Genomic DNA, 19,299 nt, shown 5'->3' on the forward strand with positions numbered 1-19,299 from the left:
TAAAATATTTTAAAGTGGAAGTTTCCTCTTTTGATCGTGTGAATATATATTTTTAAAATGTAGATTTGCAACTACAATTTTTACAGTCATTCTAACCAGTGAACTACCAGTGAAACATATTTGTGTTTAAAAACCTGTCTAGACATTGGATGTAATGAACTGAATGTTGAACAGGCCAATTTCAAAATGTTGTTTATTGGGAAATGTCAATGGGTTCACAGGGGTGTCATTGGAATTAGTCAACACACTTGGCAAACAGCCATTTGTTTCACAATCACCTTTAAATATGTGGCATGACGGGATATCAGTGTGTCCTTATCGAACATGTCAATGGCCTTGGGTATACTACTGAATGCTTCTAGGAAAGGTAGTACAGCAGAAATGTTTCAGTACATTTAAAGGTGGGGTAGGTAAGTTTGAGAAACCGGCTCAAGATACACTTGTTATATTCCATGGAATGCTCTTAACATCCCGATGGCAACGAATATCAAGTGCTTGACAAACAATCCATTAAAAAATGCCATCTGTGGAAGCCGTAGTACTGTAAAAAGCACAACCAATCATTTTAGCCGGACCGGCTAAAATAACTGGATGGCCTGCTACCTGCCTGTCAGCCTTCCATCTGTGCACAAACTTATCTCGTGCCCTCATTGCTCATGTGCGCGTTCGTTTGTGTTGGAGGAGGGGCTCTGTAAAGAAGTGGCAGATATTTTCCGGCTGTGTATTTTAAATTTTTGTTCACTCGAGCTGGTTTCTCCAAAATGACCTACCTTTAAAGGATGACTGGTGACCAAATAGAACACAAAATTTGACTTGCGACATTTTTATTCAGCAGCCAATACAAGTATGTATACATTTGATTTTAGGCACATTTTACAATGAATTAGTTTCACTCTATAATGGATTATTCTTCGTAACCACATTAGTCATACATTATTTTAGTGCCAGTGTAGCTGAAAGAAGCAAGTACAGAGTCTGTAGGACCTTAACTCTTAAAAGAATATTTTCCTTCCTGGGCACACAGGAACAACAACAATGGGGTCAACCACTGCGGGGGCAGCTGCGACAGGTACATCTATTTTCACAACAGGGACCTCAGCACTGTTTGAGGAATCTGAGTCCGATCCAGCGTCAGCAACTGGAGCAGCATCGACAGCGGGATCAGCCGCAGGTGCAGCAGCATCAACCACTGCCGGGGCTACAGGTACAACTTCGGATGACTCTGCAGATTCTGAGGACAGGAAGCCACTTGGCTCAGGGTCATGGAGAGTAGTCAGTTTGTGGTACCTCAGACCAAGCTTGGGTGACAGGCTGCCTGTGTGTATGTGGACCATCGGTGGCATGGCAGGAGATGCAGCTGCAGTGCTGTTGGTATCTGCAAATGCAGTGCTGTTGGTATCTGCAAATGCAGTGCTGTTGGCATCTGCAAATGCAGTGCTGTTGGCATCTGCAGCTGCAGTGCTGTTGGCAGCTGCAGTGCTGTTGGCATCTGCAGCTGCAGTGCTGTTGGCAGCTGCAGTGCTGTTGGCATATGCAGCTACAGTGCTGTTGGCATCTATAATAGGCATCTGAAAAAGTGTTTCAATCAATATAAGCTTAGTACAAAAAAACTTTTTTTACTGTTAAGTACAGTTTTGGATATAAATAATAAATTGGAGAACTTAAATACAGTATATTACCATAGTTGGAAACATCTTGCAGTCCACTAAGTGATCAATGCCAGAACCTCTGGCGGTACAAAAACCACGTGCCTGGTGGAAAAAATAAAATCTTTAACTGAATTGTGTTAATTTCAAGCTGTTTTGAGAGATGCCTTAGTAACCAGAGTTCTAAGAGTTCTATTATTTATTTACTTACAGCCATGGTCTCATTTTGGGGAACGCATGGGTCATCAGTGCAGTTAGCTTCAACTACAACATATTCTGCCAAATACATTGGCCCCCCAGACACCACCTTAAACAAGGTATTGAGAAGTATTAACAGACTGATAAGCATATTTAACATCCATTAAATCTTAAGGGGGGGGGAAATAACTTAACATGATTGGACCCACCTGTGATGACATCCTTCCAACCTCCATAACAGCGTACTTGACATTTTCGTTCATGTTGTTGAAGGTTGCCAGAGAGGTGTGGACAAAGTTCAGTGCAGTAGTGTCGTTTAGGGGAAGGAGGGTATAACAGCCCAAGCACAAGTCCTCTGTAGATTCTACTGTATATGTCATTAAAGAAAGGTTTTTCTTTGTATGGGTTACATGTTTGGGCGTCTTCAGAATGTATGTGGGTGTCATATTGTTGACCAAGAAATGTTTTACCTTCTGTTTTACACTGGAATGCTGTGACAGTCATCACTCCGCCAATCCTCTTCAGCAGCACATCACAGTCTCCTTCTACTGCCTGGTAAGAGACAAAGAATCAGTCTACCTGGCAGAACACGCTATCATTAATTCACAGCCTTATATTATCATAACCATGACATTTGGTTTAATTCATTTAGCTCCAATAGGAAAGCTTCTGTGTAGTAATGCCTCACCGTCATTCTTTTAGGCCTCACGGTGCAGTTTGCAAGAGGTGTGGGATCCAGGACATGACAGTCTGTCTCCAGCAGTTCAATATCCAACTTATATGTGTTGTCTCCATCAGGCTTTGGAAGGAAAAAAACTAATATTAATTACTTTAATTAAAGGGTTCTGATACGTGCAATTGTTAAAGGTATACTCACCATGAATGTTTTACTTTATCTATATTATGCACTTTCCAATGACATTTTACTACACTTTTTTATGCATAGCATATTTTTATAGGACATTGTCTTTCCCTTTTTTGAAATATTTTTTATGTTCATAAAAAGATATACATTCATCATATCACAGTTTAATCTTCAAAATGATGTGATCCTGTAATGCAGGACATTTATGTCATGAGTTCTTGCTTTAAAGTTGAATAACAGCAGAGGAAAAAGAGAAACTATCTGTATGGATATTTTTGCACCTGCTGATATATAAACAAACTACACCTGCTGATTTACACAAAAATTACACCTGCTGACTTACTCTAAACCCGCTGATTTAAAAACACTTTACACCTCCTGACTAATGCGACTCTAAACATGCTGACTTACACACACTTTAAGACCGTTTCTCAATGTCGAGTATACCTACTGCAGAGCCACTATTTCAAGTATTCTACGTCATAGAGTGGCGCCGAATGCTGGGCTTTTAACATGCATTTAAACAGTCCTTTGGCGCCACTCGATGACATAGTATACTTGAAATAGTGGCTCTGGAGCAGGTTTACTCGACATTGAGAAACGGCCTAAGTTTCCTGACTTGCGCACGATCTCCACCTGCTGACTTACCTTAGTGTAAACCTTGATGTCCTCGATTCTGTTCAGTGCATACTTGTAGCCATGAGTGTGCTGGGCGTTGAGGTAATCCTGAGCCGCCAGAGCAGCCTCCTCTGCCTCAGGGGAGTCACACTGAGGTCGCTCTATATGAGCCCAAACCCCTAACAGTAGCCCCACGAGCAAAGTGACACCCAGGGTATTCATTTTATTCGATAGATGCAATCAAGAAGTATCAGAGCAGTGGTGCAGATGAGGGTTAGAAGGAGAGGAGAAGCTCATGTAGCCTGCAGAGTATATATCCTGTACTTAAATCAGAAAACTCAGCCAAGTTAAACCCCATGATCTTTCCCCCTGACTCCTACGTCACATGTGGATCGTCCTCTGTTTTAGGATTGGTGCCAAAACAAATGGAAGCTGCCAAAGTCTGCCGGGGACGAGCATGTCTGAGTTCAAGTCCTTCACGGTTCACTATGGCGAGATATGTAGAAATATCGCACACTATCTTGGATTTCCATTAGGCTGGGCAGATTCAACACCAATGTTTCAAGAATGAAATAATAATGTGTGAAGAGATTCATGTTCAGACAAACACCCGTATTGTGTAACCAGTAGACAGCAAGGACCCAATGACTTGTTCAATGACACTTCAGTGAAGAGGATATTTGCCAACAAGAGGGACATAGTTGAGGGACACTCACTGCTACACCCACATATTTGCTCTGTGTTTCACCGTTTGCACAAGGGGTCTACACTCCAGGTCAGGAACAGGCTACTTATCGGAAATAATGATTAAAGTATTACCAGTAAAAAGATCCGCTTTTAGGGAGCTGAATCGGGGTCAAAACCTACAGATAATCGGATGTAGCTGTGCAAAGGATGTACTCGTCCACATCCTGTGCACGCCTTGGACTTTGGGCTCATACATTGAAGGGATAGTTTGGATGTTTTGGAATGGGGTTGTGTGAGGTACCCATAGTCAGTGTATTACATAGAAATGGCTGCTGGCACGGCCCCAGTTTGGAAAAACAGACAAAAGTTAAGGCAGGTCAACCACGATTAAGCAAGAGAAACCAAGTGGAGTTATAAAGGGAGAAACTCTGAGTTGCATGCTGATCAGGTTAAAAGGATTTGAGAAGGAAAACTTGCAAAGAAAATGTAACAGTTTTGTTAGGAACATTCCAATTTCCATGAGTGTGAACAAGGGAAGAAGAAAGAGCAAGGACATAATTATGGAATGGAGGGCTCAGAGTTCACCAGATCAATTGCACTGAGAGTACCCCCTCTTCCAAAAATAAAGACAGACGTGAGTATCTTAGAACAGAAAATGAATGGCAAATTGATGAAGAAGGAGATAAAACAGGTATGTACCTGAGAATAGTTATTACCATTATCTCAAATGCACACAGACAAGGACAAACAGTGGCTTTTATATCCCTCAGTTTAACATTTCGAAAAGGGGTTAAAGGAAATATGTGTACAAATAATCTTACAAAAAAGTACACTAAGAAAGGGGGGTTTCACAAACTTCAGAAGTGAGTCATCACAAAGAACTGATAAGAAATGTTAAGCGAAGAAAAAATCAATACTAGTCTCAAATTGGATCACACAGGATTAAATGCCATTATGTCTGTAACTGTGGAGCTAAATAAAATGTGGAAAATATCCTATTTCATTAGAACATGTATAAAACAGAAAGATAAATGTTAAATGACAAATGAACAAAACAGCAATCTGATGTTGGTGCTGGGAACGCACCAAGAGCTACCAGAGAGGAATTATTTACTTGACTCAAGGTTGATGAGAATAATTACAAAACATGAAGTTTCACAGTGATGTACAGTAGGTGGCGGTACGGTTGTCAAAGTTATTTTGATCCGCCAGCAAAGTGAGAGAAGAAGAAAAGGAAGAATGTGATTGGTCTACGCAGGAGTGACACATTGCCCACGCGACTGCCAATGTGGACTAGATTGTAAACACTCGTGGAAGTGCGCTCTATGTTTAAAGGGTGAAACAGCTAATTGTTTTGTGTAAAATTGAAACTACTTTCATTCACAAACAAGTATACATGGTAGCTCTTTACAGACATTAATTCATCCTTCTTCAGAGCTTCAGAGAGGCACACGAGGCAGTAGCGGTAATGTTGCATGTTTAGCTAGCGGCTCACCATTTGTTGTTGTGTCATTAAACCTAGCTGTGTTAGCTTCTTTAGCAAGTGTATTTCCTTTAAAAATCCTCATGTCAAGAAGAAACCACACCTGACAGGGAAAACTGAGCCTTGTGTGGTGTCAGATTCAGGAGGAAATCAAATATATACATATATATATATATATATATATATATATATATATATATATGTTAGGCTTGTGCAACTGACAGATTACCTGAACTGCTATGCAAAGCTTTGACAACCATTGAAAATGCATCCCCACATCTTTGCCAGATTTTAGATCCTAATAAAATGTGTACAAATAACTGTTGCTATAGCAACCATGTTTTTTTTTTTTTACATTTTTGTTGTTGCAATGAAGCTCCAAAGTTGCTGTAGCCAATATATAAATACTACAATTGAAGTAAAAATCCTGCATTCCAACACTTTTATAGGCAAAATGTACTCAAGAGTGAAAGGTGCAGCATAATGGCTACTGGCAGTATTATATAATAACATTATATGATTTGATTGGTTTGATATACTGTATGTGTTGAGTAGCCCCAGCTTCTCAATACATGTGTTGCACTCCAATTATAGTATTTCTTACTTAAAAAAACACAGTGACATAAATAGAACTTGAAAATACTAAAAGTAGGCTCGAATATTTCAAAAGTAACCTAAGTACCAGTAGTGTAAAAAACATGTTCATAGTTACACCTGAGTACTGCAATATGGTGTGTTGTTATATATTTATTTTTTCTAAAACACTGTATCAAATGCTGATCTGTAATTTCAAAAAAAGAGTTTCATGATACTGTGATAAAAGCAAATGCAGATCTAACTGTTCATATTTCATGAAACATGTATGTTATGTTATTTTCCACTTATCATTTTTTTAAAGCATTTGATAGTGTTTATACACCATGCCAGCTTGCTTTTGGTAACACAATCTATTGAATCCTACTGTAACGCCTGTATCATGATTTTTGCAACATTGTTACCAATACACAGTAATCGGGTAATTAGTTACATTTCACCACTGCCTATGTAACTACTACATTACCCATCCATAACCTTCATGCATACCAATAAACCTGATCATAAGTCAGAAAAAACCCTTGTGAAACCTTCTATAATAACATGTTCATTCTGCATTGCAGCTGACATTCTACTTGAGATGCTACTGAAAGCAGAATGAAATACAAGCAGAGTGAGCTGTCATGGTGTGGGTGAGGATCTAAAGTATCAGAAGAACGTGGATCTCAATCGGAATCAGTGTTAAAGAGACGGTGATCCATGGCCTAGTCAGTACTTCAGCAGTGTTGCATATGAGCGATCTGACGGGATACCAACAACTCCCATGTGATCCTCCGTCTTTCAGTCTGACCAATCTCTCCCAGATGCAGCGAACACGCGGCCCGCGGAGCGAAGCAAAATGCCTCAAGAGGAAAAAGGGATTCATGTCTTTAGTTAAGGGAATTTCTCCCCTTCCTATACGAGCCAAGAAACACATGTACTCTAAATTACAGCTTTGGATGTGGAGGAAGAGGAGGGAGAAATGCTTTTTCGGAGCAAAGAAAAGAGCTCACAGGATCACCTCCAGCCCTTTACTCAGTGTGAAGACACGGTCACAGGAAAACAAAGTCCCAACCAATCACACACCAAAGCTCGAAGATTCAGACACAGCATCGGCTCTCAGGTGTGACACTGGAGCTTCAGAGGTAACGACCAGAGGGAAAGATTGCCTGCTGCCGCTTAGTGAATCTCTCAGTCCGTCAGAAACATTAAATCCATCCAGTTCTTTGCAGAACCAGGTCAAGGACACAAATGTTTCTGAGGGTAACACGAGTCAAACTTTGCTATCTCAGAAAACAGAAGCTTTGGAACAACTCAGTAAAGTTACAGACCCTTTAACACTTTCTCAAACGGTGGAACCCGTGTTGAATACAGAAAGTAATGCATGTGGGTTGAACTCACATTTAAATAAAGAAAGGACATTGGTTCAGGCTCAAAGGCTAGAGGCTGGCGTCCAATCTGCTCCGCATCATTTGACTTCTGTGGCTCCAGGTGAGAATCAGATTCCAAACAGACACACGAATAATGGCATCAGCAGTAAGTCTCCTCCAACTGACGTCAGACTGCTGGCAAAAGACATCCAAGGTACATTACTTTTATATTTACTTTAATCAATATTGTGTCAATATTTTTTGTTAACATTTTCAGTTTTTAGCTGCTTTTTAAGATGACTATGTTTCCATGTTTCTCTAGAATTTCTTGAGGACTTCTACAGAATATATGGTAGTTTCATCCCATTACAAAAGAGAGACGTGTTGAGACATCTGAAGAGGAAGTTCAACACGGATTTCAGCGGCAGGTAAATCTTTGTGAAGGACTCTGAATCGGACCGTCTTAAATAACTTTGAATCGTTTGGTTCTCTCTGCTTGTTGGATGAAAATCTATTTAGTTGCCATACTGCTCCATTTTGGCATAATGGATAATATGTAGCATTTGTCTTCATGAGTTGTCAACTTGTCGCTAAAGTCAAATCTGTTGTTATCTGCCTGAAACCTTTATAAACCAGTTTTTATCCACATTTAACAATTTGTTTGTTATATCTTTGCCCGTTAGCCTTTATAGCTCCTCTGCTCTGTGTCCACCAGGAAAACTCTTATATTAACTTAAGTTATTCATTTAGTTGAGTTATCAAAGAAACAAGGTAGACAAAGCTTAGCTATTGTCTTGCAGTCGCTCTGCCTCTCCATGTGTCTGCTGTTTAAACACTGAATTTAGTGTAAAACTCCTTTATTTAGTGTTTTATGAGTTTTTCGGGAGACTTCTATGGATGATTCGTCTCCCGAGAAATACCTCCTGAATATTGAACACTGAAGGAGTCCTGTTCCTAACTGGGACTAGATGACTTCAATGACCAAACTCTTTTTTGTTATTACTTTGTTTGAGAGACCCCTAGTGGCAGAAAATGACATGCTTTGTTACAAGGTCTCTAGAAGTGGAGCATTCAGAATGGAGTCTATAACGACCTTCATCTCAGGACCAATTATATATTGTCTTTTCTCTATGCAGGACAAATATAGTCTTCCAAGAAGTGACCAAATACCAAGATGTGATGTTTCAGGAGCCCGTCCCCTGCTTCCAGGTGCTCTACAAGAAACACACGCTGACTCTGGAGGACTTGTCCACTCTGGCAGATCAGAACTGGCTTAACGACCAGGTCAGCATCTCACACACACACCTTAGGTTTCTCATGCTGATTCTGAGAAGAACATTTTCTGTAAAGAAGAGAAGCCTGAATGTTCAATGTTTTGTCTCTTCAAGGTCATGAACATGTATGGAGAGTTGATTATGGAATCCGCGCATCACAAGGTAAATTCTACCTACATGTTTTTTCCTTTTTTAAATATAATTGGAACACCAGCTTGGTGAAGTTTTTAACTGCCAAGGTTTTTAAAAATATTTCCAGTGTTAGAATACATATTCTTTACCAGTTATGGTATTATAAATTCTTCCAAAAAGTTGGATGAAAGGATTGATACTACTGCCATGTCTGTGCGCTAAATACTAAGCTAGTTTAGCTACCGTTAGCTTAGCAGAAGACTGTGAACTGGGGAATTATTTCTGTTCAAAAGTAACAATATCTGCCAATCAGCATCTCCAAAGCTCACAGTTTATATAAAACGACAGTTATTCTTTTACAAGGTTATATTTGGGACTATTTGCTGGTCAAATGCTGTGACTAATTGAAGACTTGTCATCATTATGGCAACTATTGCCATACAACCCCTAGATATAAGGGATTTCCTGAATTGTTGTAATGTTCCTTTAGTTGGTTAATACTTGCCCATAATTCCCATAATTGCGCTATTTCTCTATCCAAACTGTGCAGTAAATACTTATATAAATATACTCAAGCGTACCCACTATGTCTGAATTTCTGACTAGTATAAATACACATTCTGGAGTTGAGACTAGGAGGCGGAGTCGCTGTCTTACACGCTTCTCTGCGCTCTCTCCTGGGCAGTCATTCATAGGAATCCCTAACCCAATAAAATACCCAATATTAAAGGTGGGGTAGGTCATTTTGGAGAAACCAGCTTGAGTGTGCTAGAATTTGAAAATACACAGCCGGAAGAAATCTGCCACTTCCTTACAGAGCCCCTCCTCCAACACACACGAACGCGCACATGACCAATGAGGGCACGAGATACGTTTGTGCACAGATGGAAGGCTGACAGGCAGGTAGGCCATCCAGTTATTTTAGCTGGGCTGCTAAAATGATTGGTCGTGCTTTTTACAGTACTACGGCTTCCACAGATGATGGAATTTTATGTATTTATTGTCAAAGCACTTAAGATATTCATTGCTATCGGGATGTTAAGAGCATTCCATGGAATATAACAAAAAATGTATCTCGAGCCGGTTTTTCAAACGTACCTACCCCACCTTTAACGGATCGTGTGTCTGCCCAAGGACAATTTAAGGTAAAACCTAATAGAGGTGTCATCAGTGGCGGTTCTACAGGGTGGCACGGGGTGGCAGCTGCCACCTCAGAAAAATGCCTTGCCACCCCAGCTGCCACCCCAGTTGGCAGCTTTGTTTTGAAAGAAAAGTTGTGGCTCATCGGACATTTATGAGAGAAAATCTCTAATGTCCGAGTGCAAGTGAATGCAGCACAAGACGCGCCTTGTAACCCCTCCCCCGGCCCTGGCGCGAGCCTGGAAACATGATTGGCGGCGATTTCATTTGAACGGGGGACAGCGCAAAACGTGAAGCATTTCGGATCCAAGTAGACGGAAGGAATGAGGTATTTGCGGTCTACAATGACAGAAAAGAGCCTGTCAAGTTTCGCTGTAATGCAAGGCAAGGCAAGGCAAGTTTATTTATATAGCACTTTTCTGTACGCGACAATTAAAAGTGCTTTACAAAACAAATTAAAATACTTTTTAGGAATAAATACTGTAAAAACACATATATAATAGCATTTTACAACAGGCATTACAAAGCAAAGATAATCAAATAATAAAAATAAACACCACAGGTATACAATATGTTTAAAAGGCATACTTTAGTGCGAATATGAGCAGCTCAATTAAAAGCAGCCAAAGAGATATGTTTTTAGTCTCGATATAAAAATAGTAAACGTTTCTGCGGACGTGCATGATTTGGGTAGTTTGTTCCAGATTGTCGGGGCATAATAGCTAAATGCTGCCTCTTCGTGTTTTGTTTTTACTCTCGGAACCGATAGCAGACCTGTCCCAGAAGACCTGAGGCACCTTGATGGCTCGTAATTATGTAGGAGTTCAACAATATACTTTGGTCCTAAACCATGTAATGATTCAAAAACTAGCAATAGAACTTTAAAATCAATTCTTTGGCCGACTGGAAGCCAGTGTAAAGATTTCAGAACCGGACTGATGTGATCCACTCTTTTAATGTTAGTGAGGACACGAGCAGCGGCGTTCTGAATCAGCTGCAGCTTTCTGATGGATTTTTTTGTCAGCCCTGTGAATACACTATTGCAGTAGTCGAGTCTACTAAAGATAAAAGCATGGACAAGCTTTTCTAATTCCTGTTGTGACATTAGTTTTTTAATCCTCGATATGTTCTTCAGGCTGTAGTCAGCATTGAATCAAAACGCACCATAGCTTTAAATCTTAATAAGTTTGTGAGGTGTTTTGCTGAACAAGATGGTAATCGCCACATTCAGCTGTAATAGGCATGCCAACTTGATGCTCTGCTCACGGATGACTCGATGAGCATAATAAACTGTTAAGATGATGACCTTACGTGTGTAAATATATTTTTTTCTTTGTGGCAGTCTGCCCCCAAAAAACAGTTTTAAGTCCTGAGAAAGTCAAATACGACGTAAAACCAAAAAAAAGTAACCACTTTGATTTAACTAGGCCAGTAGGTAAGGACTTTCCACTGGATAATAACTGCAGCGATGTATATGTTTTAGCTGAATACACGTTTAACCCTAATTGATGCAGTTAGTCAATTCTTTAATGTTTGTTCTTTCTGATGAAAAGTCAAGGTTGTAACTGTTTGCAATGATGTTGTGGGGCGCTGAACTGTTCCTCTGTTCCCCATCTTTTGATTTATGATAGTAATTACTTGTCTTTCAAATTTGAAGGAGGTTGAGCAAGCATCTTGAGGAACATTCGTCATTAGCTCCTCCAAAAAATATAGTTTATTTAATAATAACACTGAATATGTGAATCATAACAGTGATTGACAGCTGATAGGAATAATATGATTGTTAATAGTATCATATTAATTTAGACAAACATCGACGAGACAGTTAATTAATGTACTTATTGCAGCAGTCTGCATAGATTTGGTACCCCTGCTGGTCTTATGCTGCGTTCACACCGGACGCGATGCGAATATTCGCTTCGCTCTAATCGCTCGAGTTTCACCGCGGCTGCCAGCTGTGTTTACTCGCATCATTCAAACAAGATGCGCTGGCTCGGGAGCTAACTACAACAAAATGAACATATTTGACCGTGATTAAATTGTAATACACGTTCCTAAATGATGCCGAAGTAACAACATACTGATACCGGTTAGTAAAAACCTTGAATTAATGCTTTGACAAGTCTGCAGACAGACGGCAGGCGAAAAACCTTTTAAAATGCTTGTTTTCTGAATGGAGATTGGGTCGACCAGGCTAAGCTAACGTTATATGCTCATTCCACACTCATAACAACGGCCTACAGACATAAATAAACCAGCGACTGTATTCGCCATGACACAGACAGTCTGTGATTTGTACTTGTTTAACTTTTGTCCAGTTTCTGAACAGATATGAGGAGCTGTGATCTCTGTGTGCTAACGGCTAACAGCTAACGGCTGATGTTTTCTGGTTGAACGTCAGTGACGGCAGGCTGAGATCCTCACCGCTGATTGGCTTCCGCGAGATCGCGTCATGTGAATTTGACGCTCGGGTTGAAAAAATGTAACTCTCGCGTTTGACGCGGCACAGTTCAATCGCCTCAATCGCCTCAATCGCGTGATTCGCGCCGCGTCCACCGCTTCATGCTCGCCGTCGGAGCGAATTCGCGTCTGTCCGCGTCTCTGCATTGACTTTACATGTAATCGCGCCGCCCCCAAACATCGCATCGCGTCCGGTGTGAACGCAGCATAAGAGTGAGACAAACTCATTCAGTTATTGTTCAGTTAAAATTCATTGAATTAAGTCTGCCACCTTATATATTTATATTTAAGGCTTTACTGATGTGCCACAATAGTGTCACCAAATGTTATTGAGTTATAATAAATATTCTGGCTTTCCAAGTTAACATTAATTGATATGACTGCGATTAAATCAGCATATACTTCTGCCAGGGGATGCCAACCCTGAAATTCTCCTGCCACCATCTTGCCACCCCATGAATATTTGTCTAGATCCGCCCCTGTGTCATACATAATAACCTAATAAAAGTAAATGTAACAACTAATACACTAGAAGAAAATAGGAAGATTAAATGTGGACTCTTAAACATAAGATCTCTAGCATCTAAAGCAATATTGTTAAATGATTTAATATCAGATTATAATATTGATATATGTTGTCCAGGGGCGCTGGAAGGGGGGTGCTGAGGGCGCTGCAGCACCCCATAGCGGCAGGCAGGCGGTGTGGAGCTCCCCTGTCTGCACATTTATTTTATTTTTATTTTATATATATTTATTTCATTTCATTTTGCCTGAGATTATATTTTATAGGAAATATTATTATTCAAATGATAATTTAAAACTATATAATAAATTATTTTGCTTCAGTGAAGCAATCACACTACATCTTTGTAGTGTGTGTGTGTGTGTGTGTGCGTGCTAGTGCTTTTGTACGCGCTCTATAGTGCGCGCTCTATAGTGCGCGTTCTATAGTGCCTGTAATAGTTCACTGGTGTCGATTGTTATGCCACTGTGTGTGTGTGTGGTTTTGTTCCCCCTCCCCCCCTGTTGGTGCGTAATTAGCACATCGGACAACACCTCAGCACCCCCACTCCAAATACCTTCCCGCGCCTCTGATGTTGTCTCACTGAAACTTGGTTGAGACATGAAGAATATGTCAGCATAGATGAGGCCACTCCACCCAGCCATATCAATACTCATATTGCCCGAGGCACGGGCCGAGGAGGTGGAGTTGCAGCCATCTTTGACTCAAGTTTACTTATCAATACGAAACCAAAATTAAATTATACCTCCTTTGAAAGCCTTGTTTTTAGTCTTACGCATCCAACCTGGAAAACGTTGTAGCCAATCTTATTTGTTACAGTGTACCGTGCACCAGGTCCTTATTCAGAATTCTTATCAGAATTCTCTGAGTTATTATCAACTTTGGTACTTAAAACAGATAAAGTAATTATCGTAGGTGACTTTAATATTCATGTTGACGACGATAAAAATATCCTTACTGTTGCATTTAACTCTATATTAGATTCTGTTGGTTTCCGTCAGAGTGTAAATAAACCAACCCACTGTTATAATCACACTCGACCTTGTTCTGACTTATGGTATTGAAATTGAGCAACTATTAGTTGAACCGCGTAATCCTGCTTTATTCAAAAATTCAAAAGCTTTTATTGTCATTGTACAGAATACCACGAGATTTATAGTCACTGCTCCAGCGAGTGCTTTGAAAACAGACATATTAAAAAAATATATTAAAAGTTCTGACAGTTTCTTCCAGCAAGTAGTGCACACAGCTTCGGATGGTCATGTAGATGACCAGGATTAATAAATAAATGAATAAAATAGAATTATGATAAAATATATACGATAAATATTACAGTGTATACATAGAGACAGATCATGATTATTGCACAGTGGGGATATGGGGAGTTCTTTTTGTGTGTTTAATGTCCTAATGGCCCATGGGAAGAAATTGTTTGTGAATCTGGAGGTGCGGGCTTTCAGTGAACGGTAGCGCCGGCCCGAGGGCAGCAGGTCGAACAGATGAAGGGCTGGGTGGGATGAGTCCTTCAGGATGGAACTGGTCCTATCCGACCATTTCTTAGTAACTTTTGAAGTACTGTTACTAGACTACAAACCATTAGTCAAAAGTTCTGATCCTGTTGCTGCGGTCCTGAGTCCTGGATCCGGAGTCCTGGATCCGGAGTCCTGGATCCTTAGTCCTGGATCCTTAGTCCTGAGTCCTGGATCCTCTATCCTGAGTCCTGGATCCACTATCCTGAGTTCTGGATTTGAGTCCTGGACTTCGAGTCGTGGCTGAACCTGTCACTGTGGTCCTGCCTGACTCTCATCATACTACTTCCCTGATGGCTCCCACAGGGTTGTTGACATCCTCGTGGATTCATCTTCTTATTATAGACACATGCATTTACAAACATTCGGTCTACCTATGCTGTAAATGTATTATCTCTTCGATTCACACATGGCATCTATTGCACGTCTGTCCGTCCTGGGAGAGGGATCCCTCCTCTGTTGCTCTCCCTGAGGTTTCTCCCATTTTTCCCTTTAAACTGTGGGTTTTTCTCTGGAAGTTTTTCCTTGTACGATGTGAGGGTCTAAGGACAGAGGGTGTCGTATTGTCATACTGATATTCTGTACAAACTGTGAAGTCCACTGAGACAAATGTAACATTTTTGATATTGGGCTATATAAATAAACATTGATTGATTGATTGACATTAATTTCCACAGTCTTTAATTATTGTAATTTTGTATCTTCTTTTCATCCCAACTCTTAGGTCCATTTTCTGAACAGCTTCTTCCACAGGCAGCTCATGACTAAAGGATACGACGGTGTTAAGAGATGGACGAAGCAGGTTCGGAAAAAATAACTTTAAAGTCTGCACGATAGAATGATTCTGAAACAAAAAGAAGATAAATCAGAGTGGCTTTAATCTTTCCTGCGCAGGTGGACTTGTTTTCCAAGAGCTTGCTTTTGGTGCCCATCCACCTGGAGGTTCACTGGTGTCTGGTGACGGCCGACATCGCAAACAAAAAGATCTGCCTTTACGACTCTCAGGGGAACGCACTGCAGAAGGTCGCCAGGGTAACCTCATGTTTCTTGTCTAACAATCTACTTAAAAAAACTCAGTCGCTTCTCTTTCGCTTAGTTCTTATCCAGAGAGAAATTTTAAAGTGTTTCTTTATGTTTTGCTTATTATAGAACATCCTGAAATACTTGATGGTGGAAGCAAGGGAGAGGAAGCAAACTGATTTTGAAAGTGGTTGGGCTGTGTCGTACGATGAGGTATGTTCCTTTGATGGTGTAAGGTTATTGATAATGATAATACAAGTAATGATAATATACATAAGGTAATCTCACAAATGCATAAAACAGATCTCATGTGATGTCTTCTCTCCCCCTGCTCTCCTTTACAGATAATCCCACAGCAGACCAATGAAAATGACTGCGGAGTTTTTGTCTTGGAGGTACGAGCATGTTTATTTGGCAATAAGGGATAGTGCAGATAGTTTGAAGCTTGGGGTTGTATGAGGTTCTTATCCATAGTCGGTGTATTACCTACACTAGATGGTGGACGGCACACCCGTTTGGAGAAACAGTAAGAAGCGTCAACAGGAAGCTAAGCAATGTACTGATGTGGAGGGGGAAGCAACAAAAGGTATACAAAAATCCATCAGTTTAAGTGTACACTATATTGAGAATATATCACCATTTTACTTCGTCTTCAGACAGCTATATAGCCTATTTTTCAGACCAGGAAATGAAGCTATTAGGTTTATCAATGCTCTCTTCAAAGCCACTAAACTCAATTTACAAAAAGACTATTTGTACTTTGATAAAACAAGGCATTTTGTGGTCTATCACTGCCTTTATTGGTTTGGATTTTGTGTGTTGTTGTGTGATTTGTGTTTTTAAATGGTTAGTTTGGATTCACAAAAGTCTCACAGTACCCAAACTAACTAACTAATTAAAGCAGCTATAGACTAGCAGGTTGCATATTTTGCAAGGTTAAATAAGTGTTTTTTCCAATGAAGTCTAGTAACTTTGAAGATATTTTAGATGGATATAACAGCTTCAGTTGCCTGTTAGAAAGGGATCCTTCATTGCAAGGTAAAGCAGTGAAAATATTCTAAATGTAGCGTACACTCAAACTGATATCGAGTTTTTTTTAATGGGTCTTTCCATTAGTTGGGTAAAATATGTTTTGCGTCTCCCCATCCACAGCAGTTCATTGCTTGGGTTCCACACGTGGTGACATTTTCTCCTGACTATGGATAAGTATCTTATGCTACCCCTCATCTAAATATCCTAACTATTTATTTGAGTATACTACATTACTTCAATCAGGAGAGACGGTTTTGATGTAAGAATACATATTTATTGCCAGGAATACACAAATGAATGTAATGAAGTTTTGGCAATTAGGCCCCGTTGTGCAGGAGTATCATTCGGGAGGGGAGAACCGATCCGATGAAACCCCCCGGGGTCTAGACACTGGTGGTGGTGAATGGATAGTTGGGGTCGGTCTGAAGAGGAGTGGCTTAGCCTGACCCTGGATTCAGAGGGACAGGAGGTGAAAAGGGGTGGAGGAGGGTTGTGTAGAGTCACCTGAAATGACAACTGTCGGAGGGGAGAGCAGATTTAAAAGGTTTAGCAGAGCGCTATGATAGGCTTGTGGGAATAGAGCAAAGTGATTGGTTAAGCTGGGGAGTGACGCCCCCGATCACTTATTGAGAGGAGAGAGAGTGGTAACATAGAAATATTAGATGAATGAGTAAAGACGGTCTTCCTTGTTGAACTTGCGCTGAGCTTCATTTCCATAATCGTGGTATTGAACTCATTACATTCTCCTTCACAGTACTCTAGACGCCTCGCTCTGGAAAAACCTCAGCAGTTTTCACAGAAGGACATACCAAAGATACGCAAGAGGATCTACAAAGAGCTCTGTGACTGTGCGCTCCATGAACAGGGCTGACCACGGTCCGACTGTTGTGCTTCCTACCCTTTTCACTGATAATATCGGAAAAGGGTAGGAAATAAGCAGCCCACACTTTGAGGGCCTCAGTATCCGCTGTACTGCAGCCCTTCAGCGCTGTGAGTGTTGTAATGTTTTTATGATTGCTGTTTTTATGTGATCAATATTTATTCAGGCATGGTATTCAAGAAGAAATTAAAGTTTCTGTTAGACCATGGATTAGAGTTTAAACATCTACACTGCAACAACAGAGCCTTAATGTTCAGCCTGTCTTATAAAAAAAGAAAGTGTGTTTTCTGATCAAGATTCTGTACACTTTATAAGTGTAATTGTGCCTCTTTCAGCCGTTAGACACAGGTGACTGAATGAAGGATATGTATTTTATTCATTAAAAAACCCATTTTTGTTTGTTTTAATAATGGAAATGAAAAGATCATACAGTTAAAATAAAGCACAATTTCGAAAAATTTCACAAAATGTATTTTATTATTTGTGCAGTCTGTGTGCACTGCATGCGTGAACGCAGGGTAGATATATATTCATCAATACACAAAGAACAATACATATATAAATAGAGACAGGTATTTGTTTTATATCCAGTGATTATAACTGCATGCGTACGTCTCCCTGTCATAATTCCTACACTGATAAGAAAGCAGTGCTCAAGAGAAAATGGAGATTTAAGGCACAATACAAACTAATGTTAGGTTTTCAGTATGAGAACCAGATTAAATTAATAAATAATATATTTTAATTAATATATTGTGCAATATGTAATATTCATTACCAGATAAATCTGTTCACAACAGACCTGTTTCTATTACTGACCTTATCAGTGCACTAGATACAATAAAATGCTGATTTACACATAGTATGTTCAAATTATTCCCACACTCTAAATATCACAATGGGACCTACCTTGTTAAATAAAGGTTTGAAATGAAAAAATGAAAGAATATATATTTTCCCTGTTACTTTCAGTGCTATTTATTTATAATAACTATTTTTCTTTTCTTCTTATATATCTTTGTTATTTTGGTGTGAAGAGTCCCTTTAACTATTTAAAAAAAAAAAAGATAATATGAAAAATGCGAAATTATCCCTTTTTTGTGCTGTGTGCAGATTCCTGATAACCCCTGATTTTTGGATTCTACATTTTATTCAAATGTTTAGTTTAATATTATTCTTTAGTTAGACCCTCCAGAAAAACGCGGGCAAAAATCCTTGATTATGCGGGTTAAAATCCTTGATTATGCGATTAAACATGCAGGGTTTTTATGTGATTTTATGCGGTGAAATATATGCTAAGTATGCGGGGGAAAACAATAACAATTTTTTTAAATATTGGGCTGTTTTATTTATTCTCTCACACACAACCTGCCACTAACGTTAAACCCCTTTACTAATCAATTAAACACATTCAATGTTTATTTATTGTAAAAGCACTTGGGCTATTTTAATCTCACACACACACACACACACACACACTTCTCCGCCTTATTCTGTTTTCATTTACTCGTTCGTTATCTGACCAGCTTCAAGCTTGTAGGCTACTCACTTCGTTTCTTGTAGCCCTCGAAAGGGTTTTGGAGGTTGATGCCTTGGTGAATGTGAGTTGTTTGGCTTTCTTGTCCGCAGCAGCAGAAAGCATTTTCGAATGTTTGAATGAATCAAAGTGGGTCCTCACTGTCGATTTTCTCTTATGCTCCAACACACAGTTGCACGGGGTGCAGAATAGTTTCCCCCCACTTTTTGCCCGGTCTTTAGTAGAAATGTTCGTCGGTAAATGAGATGGATTAGATTTTTTCCTCTTGATGTTTTCTCTATCGTGTGAGCTCCACACGTTCACTCTATACCAGGGGTGCCCACACTTTTTCA

General features: G+C 39.8%; 2 protein-coding genes across 4 annotated transcripts; one reads left to right on the plus strand and one right to left on the minus strand.

Annotated features, from left to right (window-relative positions):
- Positions 1-807: 807 nt before the first annotated feature.
- ahsg2 (alpha-2-HS-glycoprotein 2) lies at positions 808-3,646 on the minus strand. Of its 2 annotated transcripts, XM_079650920.1 has the most exons (8): positions 3,358-3,646; positions 2,533-2,643; positions 2,315-2,396; positions 2,054-2,211; positions 1,858-1,953; positions 1,680-1,751; positions 1,533-1,568; positions 808-1,490 (listed from the first exon to the last, which is right to left on the minus strand). In XM_079650920.1, exons 1-8 carry the CDS (start codon positions 3,547-3,549, stop codon positions 993-995), a joined length of 1,245 nt encoding a protein of 414 aa, XP_079507046.1. In that variant the 5' UTR covers positions 3,550-3,646; the 3' UTR covers positions 808-992. The 2 variants fall into 2 exon arrangements, with proteins under 2 accessions (XP_079507046.1, XP_079507045.1); XM_079650919.1 differs by having other exon boundaries at positions 808-1,568.
- A 1,627-nt stretch (positions 3,647-5,273) lies between these two features.
- Positions 5,274-18,927, plus strand: LOC307017999 (sentrin-specific protease 5-like). Of its 2 annotated transcripts, none has more exons than XM_079648008.1 (10): positions 5,274-5,479; positions 6,655-7,654; positions 7,763-7,868; positions 8,577-8,724; positions 8,829-8,876; positions 15,223-15,300; positions 15,393-15,530; positions 15,648-15,731; positions 15,863-15,913; positions 17,305-18,927. In XM_079648008.1, exons 2-10 carry the CDS (start codon positions 6,823-6,825, stop codon positions 17,419-17,421), a joined length of 1,602 nt encoding a protein of 533 aa, XP_079504134.1. In that variant the 5' UTR covers positions 5,274-5,479; positions 6,655-6,822; the 3' UTR covers positions 17,422-18,927. The 2 variants fall into 2 exon arrangements, with proteins under 2 accessions (XP_079504134.1, XP_079504135.1); XM_079648009.1 differs by having other exon boundaries at positions 5,283-5,350.
- Positions 18,928-19,299: the final 372 nt, after the last annotated feature.

The sequence above is a fragment of the Notothenia rossii genome (assembly GCF_949606895.1).
Source record: "Notothenia rossii genome assembly, chromosome: 9".
In the NCBI taxonomy this organism is placed as follows: Eukaryota; Metazoa; Chordata; class Actinopteri; order Perciformes; family Nototheniidae; genus Notothenia; species Notothenia rossii.

Excerpts from the sequence above, each read along its gene's own strand:
- ahsg2 (XM_079650919.1), bottom strand. The coding sequence starts at position 3,549 with ATGAATACCCTGGGTGTCACTTTGCTCGTGGGGCTACTGTTAGGGGTT. Across the intron at positions 2,397-2,532 it reads TGAGGCCTAAAAGAATGACG|GCAGTAGAAGGAGACTGTGA; the intron begins GTGAGGCATTAC and ends GTCTCTTACCAG. Across the intron at positions 1,752-1,857 it reads CCCAAAATGAGACCATGGCT|GCACGTGGTTTTTGTACCGC; the intron begins GTAAGTAAATAA and ends TTTTTCCACCAG.
- LOC307017999 (XM_079648008.1), top strand. The coding sequence starts at position 6,823 with ATGAGCGATCTGACGGGATACCAACAACTCCCATGTGATCCTCCGTCT. Across the intron at positions 8,725-8,828 it reads AGAACTGGCTTAACGACCAG|GTCATGAACATGTATGGAGA; the intron begins GTCAGCATCTCA and ends TGTCTCTTCAAG. Across the intron at positions 15,531-15,647 it reads CACTGCAGAAGGTCGCCAGG|AACATCCTGAAATACTTGAT; the intron begins GTAACCTCATGT and ends TGCTTATTATAG.